A 12,900-nucleotide genomic window follows, 5' to 3' on the forward strand; every position below is an offset into this window, starting at 1 on the left:
CCATTGTCTTAAATGTTGGACACGAGAAAGGAAACTACCCCAAATTATTGAAGAATCAACAAGTTAGTTGTGGGACATCTAATGGGACCTTCTACTTTAAAAGGTGTTTATTTGATTAAACATAAATTTTGCTAGTGCCACTTCGTCAATATTAGAAACCAGTGGAGGTTTTCATCATTGTATTCGACACATAAGATGATTAGAATATGACGACTAGCAACAATAATGTTGAGAGATAGAGTAATTGTGTACTCAATCTAGTTTTTGGATTTAAAGTGGTACTTAATTCTGACTATTAAGTGCATAAACTCTAAATAAGAATATAAACTTGTTAAGATACAAAAGAGGTTTCACTTTTGTGACCCTATACACCACGATTTGATGTATGGCAAGCCCATTATCAAGGTGATTATATTCTAAACCAAACTAGAATGATATATCATGTAGATGATGTAAGATTCAAATTGGTAACCCAAGATTAAACCTTAAATTTTGGAATAATGAACGCAAAGAGTTATCGAGTACTCTTGAAACCATTAGATTGTTAATGGTATATGCGTATCTTGTATTCAAAGCAAGATATCTCGTGCCTTTTGGTTGAAAAGGAGATCGAGGTTGTATATCATCGATCCAAAATAGGTTGATCATTTTCTTTTACCAACGATTTAAGTTGACGCTACTATGTTCACTTAATAAGGTAAATTGAGAAATCTTTGAAGAAGTTCGAAGAGTTCAAGGAATCACGATTTAGTCGTGATGGGATTATCAAAGTGAAGACTTTGATGTAAGCCAAATGAATTGTGATATAGTATCACAAATTAATCTCTCTTAACACGCATTATGGGATAATGTATGATTGGATAAGAATTCAAACGCTATTTGATAAGGTTTGGACTTCGATCAAGTTACTTTGAGTTACTTGATCCTTTTGGGGATTTTATCATTTTGTCTAGATTATTTTTCCACTAAATCGAATCATATGTGATATGAAAAGGTAAGGGTACCATGTTTGTAAGTTTTCACAAGAAACAAATGCTCAATTTTTCCTCTTAAATAATCACGAGTATGACGGGTTTGCGGCTCGTGAAGCTGTCTTTCTAAAATACAAGTTTATTTTTAGAAGACAGAGTGGGAGAAATTATTCAAGAGCCACAAAGAATGCCACGAAGAATATTATGTCGCAAGAAACTGGTCTTTCTTGGCTACATAAGACGTTTTGTGTAAGACATTGTTTCTTCAAAACCTAGGAGGTTAAATTCGTCACTTGTCAAAAATGATGAATTCATGCTACTTTTAAGAAAGTAAAGAGCTTATAACTTACAAAGAAATTGTTTGATTCAAGTTGATTACTTCTGGAAAGTAATGAACATATGACTTACATAAGAGTGTTTAAGTCACAACTCAATACAAGGCTTAGAGCCATGAAAATCCGAAATAAAGGGCTTGATTAGTGACAAAGGGTTTTGCACTAATAAAGAGAGATTTCAAGGTTTGATTGGTTGCAAAGGGTTTTGCACCAATTGAAATGCTTAAGTCTATTTGGATCTTCTTAGGGATTATGTTCCATTATGAGGTCATGAAATACATAGCGAGTGAATCTAAAACCCACTTCTTCAATAGAAGGAATGTATTCAATACATGTCTTGAGTTTAGTAGATTCTTGCAATCCTAAGATAATGTGAAACTTAAGAGAGGGTCTTAAGTAGGACATCAATGAGTTGGAATCAACATTATTGGATCATGTGATAAAACATTTCTCGATAAGTCAAGAAGTTGTGTTTATACATGGAGTTTAGTGGGAGTTACGGAAATTTTAATTAGTCCGATATGTGGATGACATATTGATCATCAAGAATGATTTAAGACTTTTGGAGTATTATAATACATCTTTAATATCCGGATCTATGAAGATAAATCCACATGATATTAGCGTCAGTAAGAAGTCTTATGTTGATAAGATTCATGACTAGTTCAATTAATTTGAACATATTTGATTAATTTCATTTGCTTCCGCTGCCGGATCAATTAAATGAGTAATGATGTATAACACTTCATATGCTTTGAGTATGATGAATTGTTTTCAAAATCGAATTTAAGTAATCTTTACCAAGTAAGCTATAAAGATTACCCTTAAATGCATGCAGAAGCATTAAGGAAGTAAAGCAAAGTGTTTATGATGCAATCTTGTGTAAGGGTGTTACACAAGTGACAATTGACAATTGAGATTGCGCATGGTTTCCGACAAAACCATAATCAAAACACATTAGGATGGTTAAGATACCATTGTGGTTATGATGGTTAAGATACCATTGTGGTTATGATAATTAAGAAGTAGATTTTCTAGAATCGTTCTAGGCAATAAAGAACAATGAGAGATTTTATAACGGAAATTAAGTACACTTGCGATCATGAGATGTGCAAGAAAGATGAGTCCGCACTTGTGAAAACAGTGGGAGCCATTCTTAGGCTAGAGGGCCTATGTCTTGATTGGATCTCGACACGTACTCAGGAAGTTTTGTAATGCAAATGTATACATTACAAAGGAAAACAAGTATGTAGTGAGGTTGAGTAAGGTACAAGAAATTGATAAAACCTACTAACCAAAACCTTCTCAAAGGCTAAACATGATGAGTCATGCCATTTCAACTGAATTGAAATGAACAACTACATACAAGATCAAATTAGATTATAGATTATGAAATAGTAATCAAGCATTGACTATTCATATGTGATAATCGCATTTGTCGTTCGAGTTTTACTTTAAAACTCTTTTATTATACCTTGTTACATCCAAACGGGTTGTAGAGACAATTGAACCCCGTTAAAGTGAACACGGATTAGCATGGTATTCGCCCATAGTCACTTGTATGAGGTGACGTCTCGAAGTAACTAGAGTGTGATGCGATTGATGGCAAGTTCAAGTGCCATACAGTCATGTGAGATGACTAGTCGATCACATAGGCAGATGTTAGGAACACCTTGTCGGGCCTTATGACCGCTTATAGAGTTCTGGCAAATTTATATATAGCCTGGTCGTGGCGAGAGCTGCTATAGTATTCTAATGAGTCGATTCTTTTGACTAAAGACTATTCACCTAAGATGGCACAGTTTCAGATTAACTTTGATTTGTGTTATTACGACCTTCGTAAATGGGGTCAAATGGGCATATTTTGGGTTATGATGGCTGTGGCTAGTCAAAGGGAATGAGTGCGATAGGAATTGTCCATCCCCTTGTCAGGGTTAAAACAATATCTCAGGGCCACTCGAGGAGTAATGAACTGGAAATGCGTGGCCACGCTCGGAAGGTATCCAGAGTGGATAAATCCGGTCAATCGTTATTCTCGGATCGAGGAAACCACTCTCGATATGATCACTTGCAAGTACGACCTGAAAGACACCTTGCATTGAGTGGGAGATAGTAATAGGACAAGAGAATTGGTGACGCACACTTGTCGAGGACAAGTGGGAGATTGTTGGGAAATGTGTCCTCAACAATAGTGCGATCACATGATTTAAATATCATTATTAAATCTCATTTTAAGAATACAATTGGGAAGTAATTTTGTTATTGTCAATTTGGTCAACATATATCGGTAATGATTGGTGACTAGAGTTTGACATTCTTGTCGTGTGACGGTGGTGATCGATTGACCCCTAGGTCATACCTAAAGGGCAACACTCTTAATTGATTATTTAATTGATCGTATAACGTTGCGAGTTAATTAAATTACTTGAAAATTGACGGACGATTTTGGAAGTAAAATTTACGTATCAAATTGAAATGTGATTAAATGAGATACGGTCTGAGTAATTGAATTGTATCATTACTCGGATGAAATAATTGTTTAATGTAACAATTAAATTTGAATGAATTATTATAAATACAATCCGTTGTGATTTATAAATGGTAAAATATTTTGGCACAAGTAATTATGAAATTACTAAGTCGATTTTTGTATGTGACGTATTTTTATTAATACGTTGATTTTTAATATGTTAAAAATACATAACATATTTATGTCACATATGACATGTGACACATTGACAATTGACAAAAATAATATGGGATCCATATTATATAAAGTGCCGAAAAATTGGAGAGCATTAAGCTAGTTAATTGTTTTAATTAGTTGATGAAACATAATGATGAAAAAGCAAGTCTAGGCATGCAAACCTATTGTTCCTTGTGAAGAACAATTTTTCCATGCATTGGCTCCTCAATAGCTCTCCTCTTACACGGTTTTGGGGAAGAAAAACTATCATTTTTTTCTATAATTTTTACATAATAATATACTAAGTGTAGTGTATTATTTTTCATTCTATCATTTATCATCCAAAATCAAGTTCTAGTGAGAAGAAAAATCCTCCTCATCTTCTCTCATAAAACCGAAATAATATAAGTGTTTTATACATTTTTGGTTCAATTTTCTACCTAGATTAATATTATACTAGATCAAATAATATTAATTAGATTAAGAGAAAGCCTTGGGTATAATACATAGGGAGAGATCTTACACTTAGATCTTTGTTCTTCCATAAGGAAAGCTCAAGAACAAAAGAAAAGGAGATTTCTTTTGTGCCCTTTAAATCCGAAATACCCATTGTAAGAACATGATTTCTTCTCTTTGTTATTTTGTTTGCATGCATAAAATCCGTAATTAATTTTATGACAATTAAATTAGACATATATGAATATGTTAGTATGTATATGAATTTACATTTCTTTCAGATTAGTTAAAGTTTAATCAATAAACTTTAAATAATCAATTATATTCATACAATCGAAAAAGCTTTCAAAAGTTTTAAATCCTCAATTCACCCCCCCCCCCCTCTTGAGTATTTCGGATCGATAAACTCTTCAGTCACTATATAAATGCTAAAACTTGTCTTAATATTTACATGTTTTAAGACGATAAATGTTTATAATTCCTTCATTTTCTATTTTGTAGTAAATTTGATTAGTTTGCAATATCGACTCCAATCACATCCGCATAACCTAGCACAAACCCTCCACCACTCCCCAATGCTTCTTGGCTCCGATCCTTCATGGATCGTTCTAAACTTGAAAAGAATGGTTCTAACTCCATTTGGCCGCGGAAGGTGATGACAAGCTTCGTTACCTAACCGAAGCCGCTCCCACCGCACCTACAACTAGGTCAACCTCCGCCGCAAGGGAAGCTTATGAGGCCTACCTAAAAGAGTCGACCGCTATCAAGAATGTCTTGATTTTCTCTATGGAGCCCGATCTCCAAAGGAGTGCTATCAAAATGAGCACAACCTATGAGATCTACAATAAACTTGTGACCATGATTTCACAAGCTCCGAGAATAATCCAATATGAGGTGGCCTCCACGTTTTTCGAGATCAACATCAAAGAGGGCCAAAAGCTTAGTCCTCAGGTGCTCAAGTTGATTGAGCTTGTTGAGTCTCTTAAGACCCAAGGGGTCAATATTCCCGAGCAACTCGTAATTGACCGAGTTCTACATTCTTTGAACAAAGTGAAGGCATATGTGCAGTTTAGGGTAAACTACAATATGCAAAACATGAAGACTTCTCTCCATGTGTTGCTCAAATTGCTTGTGCAAGCCGAGAGAGATATGGGTCTTGATGTTAGTTCATCAAAGGATGTGCTTGCTATAAATAACAAAAGCAAAGGGAAGTTCAAGCGGAGTACTAGTAAGGGTAAGAAACCCAACAAGGGCAAAGGGAAAGTTATTGGGAATAACTCTTCCAAGCCGAAAAAGGGTGCATCCTCCGAATATAAGTGCCACTATTGTTGTGGTATGGGCCATTGGAAGCAAAATTGTCCTAAGTATATTAGAGATGTTAAAGCTGGACGTGTGACTTCAGTAGGTAATAAAATCTCTAATCTATTATGTTATTGATAAAAATCTCAACTTTGGTATTTAGATACAAGTTGTGATTCTCACCCCCTTTAAATGTGATATAGGGCATGTGAGTAAAGACAAGGGAAAGGATAAGCAAGCTCGAGGATGATTTTCAACAAGGGATGCTATTGTAGCCGCCCATAGAAGAATGCATATGGAAGCTTGGCTTTTTATTTTATTGTCTTTTAGTATTGTTGTATTTTGGCTTGTTGTTTTTAGAACTTCTTTAGATTTCCATGTTGGACATGGAAGTTTGTTTCATTTCACTACGCCAAATCTGGCAATCAATAAGGAGTGTACCACAACAGTTTAATGCATTTAATAATGACACTTAGATTACCGTTTTCCAAATTTTGGCAGAAACCTTGACCGCGATAATGCGAATAACGGTTTCCCACGAAAACCGTTGTTATTATAACGTAACAACGACTACTTAACAAACCGTTATCAAAAACGTTTTACGGTTTCCAAAAGCTCGTTATAAAATCGCTCTTATCAACGGTTGCTAGACAACCGTTACCAATTTAAGAAAACGGCATTTCGAAAACCGTTACTAAATTAGCACCAGCAACAGTTTGTGGTACCCGTTGTTATGTTATAGATACGGGTTTCTTGTAACCGTTATCATTTTTAAATATGAAAGAACGGTTTTTCAATTCAAACGTTGTCACTATTTGATTAGATTTCTCAGTTTGACCACTGCATGCAAAACTTTATCAGAACTTTAATAAATATTCAGTTTGACCAATAATATTCAATTTGACCAAAATAATTCTATAAATATGTCTTCTAGGTCAAAATCTAAATTATCAAACATTTACTCTTTAATTTCTCTCTAAAAAAAATATGGCTGGTGTATCGGAGCTACAATCACGTAATCATTACGCACAACCTTTTACTTGCATTCTCCATAATCTCCCGGTTCGTTATGATGGAAATGGAAAGGGTTTAAACCCTAATTTTTGGTGGTTGAGACAAATGCTTCATGACTCCGGTTTCACTGCGGTTAAAAAAGTGTACCCTGTGTCTACAAACAAGCAAGGTTTTATAGGCTTCGCTTTTATCCGGTTTGTGAAGCCAACCGCCATGATAGTTTTTTCGAGGCAAGAACATTAGGGGCTAGATTTGCGGAGAAAGATGCGGGGAAAGAGGACTTTTATTCGGATGCTAAACAAAAGAGCCCTTATCTATGGGTTGCGACCCATGTTGATCATCATCTGCTGACACATTACAGGAGCCAGCACATTCCTGTCAACGTGCCTATGTCATGGGAGAAAGAGGCCATTCCACCAGTTGCGCTGCCTGCTGATGATGAACAGTCGATCTACGACTTGATCTATGCCGAAATTGGGCATGAAGACTATCCTAATTCTTCATCAGATTCTAATTAAGTCTTTAATTATTATCTCACATTATGAGTTGTATTTTGATGATGGTGGTTATTTGAATTAAAGTTTAATTATTTATGATATTTTTTACTACGTTTTAATTAAGTCCTTACACTCAAATGCAATCCACCGAATAAAATATTATAATGACTATCTTTCTACTTATAATAATAAAAAACAATGGAAACGGCATAATAAGATAATAAGAATTGGAACCGTTATAATAATAATAAGAAAAAATGATAACGGTTCTTTGTTAAGCCGTTATCATATTACATATATCAACAACGGTTATTTTAAAGTCGTTGTCTTATTACAACAATTAACAACGGTGTTTCTTATAACCGTTGTAAAAACAAATCCACTGTGAAAACTGAAAAGTTTGTGATTTTAGTTTACCAATGGCATGCCCTATTATTATTGGTTGTTTGACCATTATTCACCTCATGCATGCTTGCACAATTACAACGGTACTTATAAGAACCGTCTTAGATTATGCAACTCTAAAAATAAATGAAATTTCAAAGGTATTAATAATAGAATGACTGATGGTGAACAAGTCATCGTTGCCGTCGTCGCCGTCATTAATCTTTATAACATAAAAAAGGTAATCTCATTTCCATAGCTACTGGCTTATATATGGGTCGTACTTGGATAATTGATGGTGAAATTGGTGATCCCATTTATAATGATGGAATTGCTGAATTTTACAATTTCGTTAGTGAAAATTTTCAGCTCCACTCATAAATCCCCTGCCCTTGTAATAGATGTGGTAATATTAGGCTTTTGCCTATCCCAGATGTCAAAATATACTTAGAAAAGAATAGTTTCAGTAGAGATTATAGGCGTTGGATTTTTCATGGAGAATTAGAGGATGAGGATGGAGAATCTGATGTAGAGGTAAATAATCATACACCTGAAACTGCTAGTTTAGATATAGGGGAGGGGCGTATGATGTGTGTAAACAATCGTTCACCTACACCTGAAGTTGTTTTAGGTGTGAAGTTTGCTGAAGATGATGGATTCGATGATTTTGAAGCTACAGGTGATGGGGAAATAAATGCTGATAATTTAATTGAGAAGTTGAGTCAATCTGAAATGCCTTTATTTACTGATTGTAAGAAGTATACCAAATTGTCCGCGGTGGTAAAGTTATATAACTTGAAGGGGGCAAATGGGTGGAGTGATAAGAGTTTTACGGATCTTCTAGCTTTGCTATGTGACATGCTTCCTGACGGTAATGTTCTTCTGTAACACCCCTATTTAATCAAGAGCCTTTACTAGATATTCCTAATTAAATAGGTGTGTTACGATCTCAGTTTCCTGAGGCAGTAGTTACAAAGTATAGCAATCCAAGGTACTTTATTAATTAAATTACTCAAATGGTCTTATTATAACTTAAATAAAATACGATCGTAAATTAAATTACAAAACTCGCAGCGGAGAATATATGTAACTAAGTATTTATTACATCTTCTATAAAACTCGTGAAGGTCTCTATCTTTGACTCGTCAGTCCACTCGTCCCAATCATTAACCTGCCAATCAAACTGCTCCCCAATATTGGTTCATCACAGGTGTTTACCGAATACACGTCAACCCAACGGTTGAGTAGGAATAGCTAATCAAAAACAATAAATGAATACAAGACAATATTAAATGCAAATGAAATGATGCTTATGATCATCCTCCGAGGCTCCCGTTCATCCCGCCAATCCCTGGCCGGGGTAATCTCAATAACATCCCAGAGACAAGTCCTGCAGAACCAGCCCGGGGAAACCAATGCAAGTGCTCATGATATGAAATGCAAACAATTGAGCTATGCAACATTCTTACCATCTCAGACACGAGGCTGAGGAAACCAATAGTATAATTCATCTCAGACACGAGCTGAGGAAGTCAATAATCAAATCATCTCAGTCACGAGCTGAGGTAGTCATAAATCAAATCATCTCAATACAACCAACCAACAACCATATATCATCCATCATAATTCCAAACAATTCAACCAATACAATTAGATAATACCATTCAAGTAAACATTAAAGTGATGAGTAGCTATCCTACCTCGATAGCAACTCCGAGTCAAGCAAGCGAAATAATAATCCAAAACCTTCTTTCAACAAACCCGAATAACAAGCACGCGAACCAAGTAGTAATAATATTACCGTCTCACAAGGTCGATACCTAAATAAATAATAATAAACAACAATTACATTCTAATAATAATTTAATATATTTAATATATTCCAACAATTAATTAAATCCGGGTTAATAACTCACTAACCAATTATCCCGAGTCATTTTAATTAAACTTGATTAATTTCTCGACTCAATCAACAAATAAATAATAAGCTTGATAAATCAACTTAATTAAACTTGATTAATAAATTATACAAACACAACCCATACACGTACACACGCATGATGCATCCACCGTAAACCGAAACCGCAAACCCACCGTCAACTCTATATACCCGACACCAATACTACCACCAAGCACTCCCACCATCAGCCCTCACTACCGCCTACCCAACCACCCCTTTGTCACCACCGGCAGCCTCCACCCATGGCCTCACCACGCTGCCCTAGACACCCTACACACTCTATCAAACACAAGCACCACGCTGCCCTAGACACCCTACACACTCTATCAAACACCCGTCATCAGCCACCATAACAGGCCGTGGCAGCCACCCCAGCCACGCCTGCCACTACCAAGCCCTGGTCATACCACCGCGTCCACCACCAGCAGCGACACCCTTCTTCAATTTCCCCTTCCTCCCTCGACACAACCACAGCCACGACATCTAATATCAATGCCGAAAACCCGCTTTTCTCTTCACCCGCCAATCACCACACGAACAATTAGCAGCACCACCAAAACCTCCCACAGTCACCGAAACTACCACCCATATCCACTACGCTCAGCCTATCCTTGTCCTAACGCCATCACAACAACCACACAGCAATAACAGCAGCAGCCTGACAACAATAACAAACACGGCCTGAAACCACCAACAACCACCACGTTTCTGCCCTAAAAGCCGCCCTACACCTACCCTCGACCACCATGACAACCGCCCACAAGCCCCCTTGGTCAGTCGAGCACATTCACGGCTAGCAACTGGTGCAACATCCCGGTTTAAATAGCAACAAGAGTGACGACCCCTCCTGCAAATCAACACGCCACCACCGACTGCCACCCCTATCCCCACCATCAACACCACCAAGACGATCCCCACAGAACACCCTAACCCCAGTCCACAAGTCAGTCGGGTCGAGTCACTATTTGGGTCCGTTTCAATAATCTTAAGATAGTTCACTTTAACAAGGTATATATATACGATAAACTAAACCCAATTTTATTTTGGGTCAAATTGGGGTCAACGAGTCAAAGTCAACGTGGGCAAGGTCAAACATGGTCAAGGTCGGGTCAAGGTCAATCTAGGTCAAGGTCGGGTCAATATATTATTTTATTAATTAAATTATAAGAAAAAGTTTATGAGACAGTTACCTTAAGACGGTTGTAAGATAGATGTGAAGCTCCCTTTTCTTCTTATATTTCTCTCTTACTTTTAATTCTGATTTATGTGAATACAAGTGACAAAAGAATAGCTAGAGGGTCCTATTTATACTAATAGGTAGGTGGAGGAACTTTCCTTATCTTATTAGGTTATATTATTATATCTCATATTGTTATCGTATTAATACCGTATAAAATACTTGTTACCTTATTTATCGTATAATAACGTCACCATATATGCTTATACTAGTATGCTCATATGTATACATCCTCCGTCATATATTATTATTTATTATACAATTATTATTTCCCGTCACATAATTACATGTCTCAATAATTAATAAATAATTAATATAAAATATCCATTTTCATAAATCACATTTTAATAAAATGATGTTGACCAAACCTTTGACCATCCTCTAAAATACCGGGTATTACAGTCTTCCCTCCTTAAAAGGAACTTCGTCCCGAAGTTCACTCAACATATTCCAACAACTCCGACTCCCAACAAAATATCCAACATAAACCTGCAAACTTAACAGAGGTCAAAACGTACTTAAAACGCGTATCCAAATTTATTATTAATATACTCAAAATGTATCACTAAATTGTATCATAAATAACAAGAAATAACCATTAATAATAAGAAATAACGGGGTATTACATCTTATCCCCCTAAAATAAAGGGTTACGTCCCCGTAACCTACATACTTAATCAAACAACTTTATTATTCTTAGCTCTTTCCTGCCCCGTCCCATTGAATTCGGCTACGCTCTTACCTGCACTCTGGTGATTCCCACTATGTCCTTGCCTCTGGTAAAACCCATTCCTAGAGCTCTGATTGGTATAGTTGTTGTAACGGTTCTGGTTAGAGTAGTTGTTGTAACTCCTCTGGTTACTCCCACCTCCTCCCTAACTCCCATACTCTCTACTCTGACCATTCATAACCACTCTACAAGTAGAGGCTTTATGGCCCATCTTCCCACATCTAAAGCACTGAACTGGCTCGCCAAAGGCACGACGACTCTCAACATGACTAGCACTACCCCCAAATGCTGCCCCATTACCAGTGTAAGCTCTAAACTGATTAGTGTTTGCCTTCTTACTACCCCCCCAAGCTCCCTCACTCACAGCCTCGGACTTTCTCTTATTTTCTCCTTTTTCTTTCTTCTCCTCAATCACCATCTCCTTAATTCTCTCAACATGACTTTCTCTCTGATATACCTCTTTAACAGTGGTAGGGACACCAGTAGTAAGTCTCTTCTTAATAGCCAAAGTCAACCCCTTCTCGAATCTCATTGCCAACACTTCACCATTATAATTCAAATCTGCCACATACTCAGCTAACTCCATGAAGTTGTTATGATAATTCTCCACTATCATCTCATTGGTCATCTTAAAAGAATCAAATTGAGCTCTCATCTTACTCCTAATGTGTTCAGGTATAAAGGTATTTCTCAAAATGTTTTTGAAGTTCTGCCATGGCACATAAGGCTCCTCACTCAACTGAAAGGCCTCTCTTATAGTTGCCTTATTCTTAGTCCACCACCTCCCAGCTTTCCCCCTTAAATAAAATACAGCCTGATCAACTTGCATTTCCTCTGGACAAGCTATCAACTCAAAAATATTATCGAACTCCCTACACCACTCTCCTAACAAAGATGGTTCCCCAACTCCCTCATACTTTGCTGGCTTATAACGAGCCACTGATGCTCCCACCTTAGAAGGATTCATCTCATCTTTCTTCCCTTTTACAATCTCTAATAATGCGGCATTCAGGTCTTGCATCCTCTCAATCTCCTCATCGGTCAGGGTAGAAGCTCTAGCTCTCTTTGGTGGCATATTGTCTAAAAAAAAGTAAAAGAAAAGGGTATAAGTCTTCATACTATGAAAAGTTATAGGGTAACAAACTAATTCCTCCAAAATAAACTCATGTGATTAATTGAATTGAACTAAGGTCATCCTACCACGAAGGTCTCGGTTAAAACTGTCACCCCTGCTAGGTTACAATTCAAATCTGTGATTCATACTCCCCATTTTACAATCCCATATCGCCACCACTATCCTAAAATAACCCCCGATAACCGACTTACTCGAT

General features: G+C 36.7%; 2 protein-coding genes across 2 annotated transcripts; one reads left to right on the top strand and one right to left on the bottom strand.

The window, feature by feature from the left end:
• Nucleotides 1-5,543: 5,543 nt before the first annotated feature.
• LOC141588306 (uncharacterized) lies at nucleotides 5,544-5,997 on the top strand. Its single transcript, XM_074409754.1, has 2 exons — nucleotides 5,544-5,853; nucleotides 5,951-5,997. Exons 1-2 carry the CDS (start codon nucleotides 5,544-5,546, stop codon nucleotides 5,995-5,997), a joined length of 357 nt encoding a protein of 118 aa, XP_074265855.1.
• A 5,717-nt stretch (nucleotides 5,998-11,714) lies between these two features.
• Nucleotides 11,715-12,644, bottom strand: LOC141588307 (uncharacterized). Its single transcript, XM_074409755.1, has one exon. The coding sequence runs from the start codon at nucleotides 12,642-12,644 to the stop codon at nucleotides 11,715-11,717; it is 930 nt and encodes a 309-aa protein (XP_074265856.1).
• Between the last annotated feature and the right edge of the window lie 256 nt (nucleotides 12,645-12,900).

The sequence above is a fragment of the Silene latifolia genome, chromosome 6, assembly GCF_048544455.1.
Source record: "Silene latifolia isolate original U9 population chromosome 6, ASM4854445v1, whole genome shotgun sequence".
NCBI classification, from domain to species: Eukaryota; Viridiplantae; Streptophyta; class Magnoliopsida; order Caryophyllales; family Caryophyllaceae; genus Silene; species Silene latifolia.

Bases quoted from the DNA above. Each gene is read 5' to 3' on its own strand.
- LOC141588307 (XM_074409755.1), bottom strand. From the start codon at position 12,644: ATGCCACCAAAGAGAGCTAGAGCTTCTACCCTGACCGATGAGGAGATT.
- LOC141588306 (XM_074409754.1), top strand. From the start codon at position 5,544: ATGAAGACTTCTCTCCATGTGTTGCTCAAATTGCTTGTGCAAGCCGAG. The intron at 5,854-5,950 runs GTAATAAAATCT...AATGTGATATAG, and splicing joins TGGACGTGTGACTTCAGTAG to GGCATGTGAGTAAAGACAAG.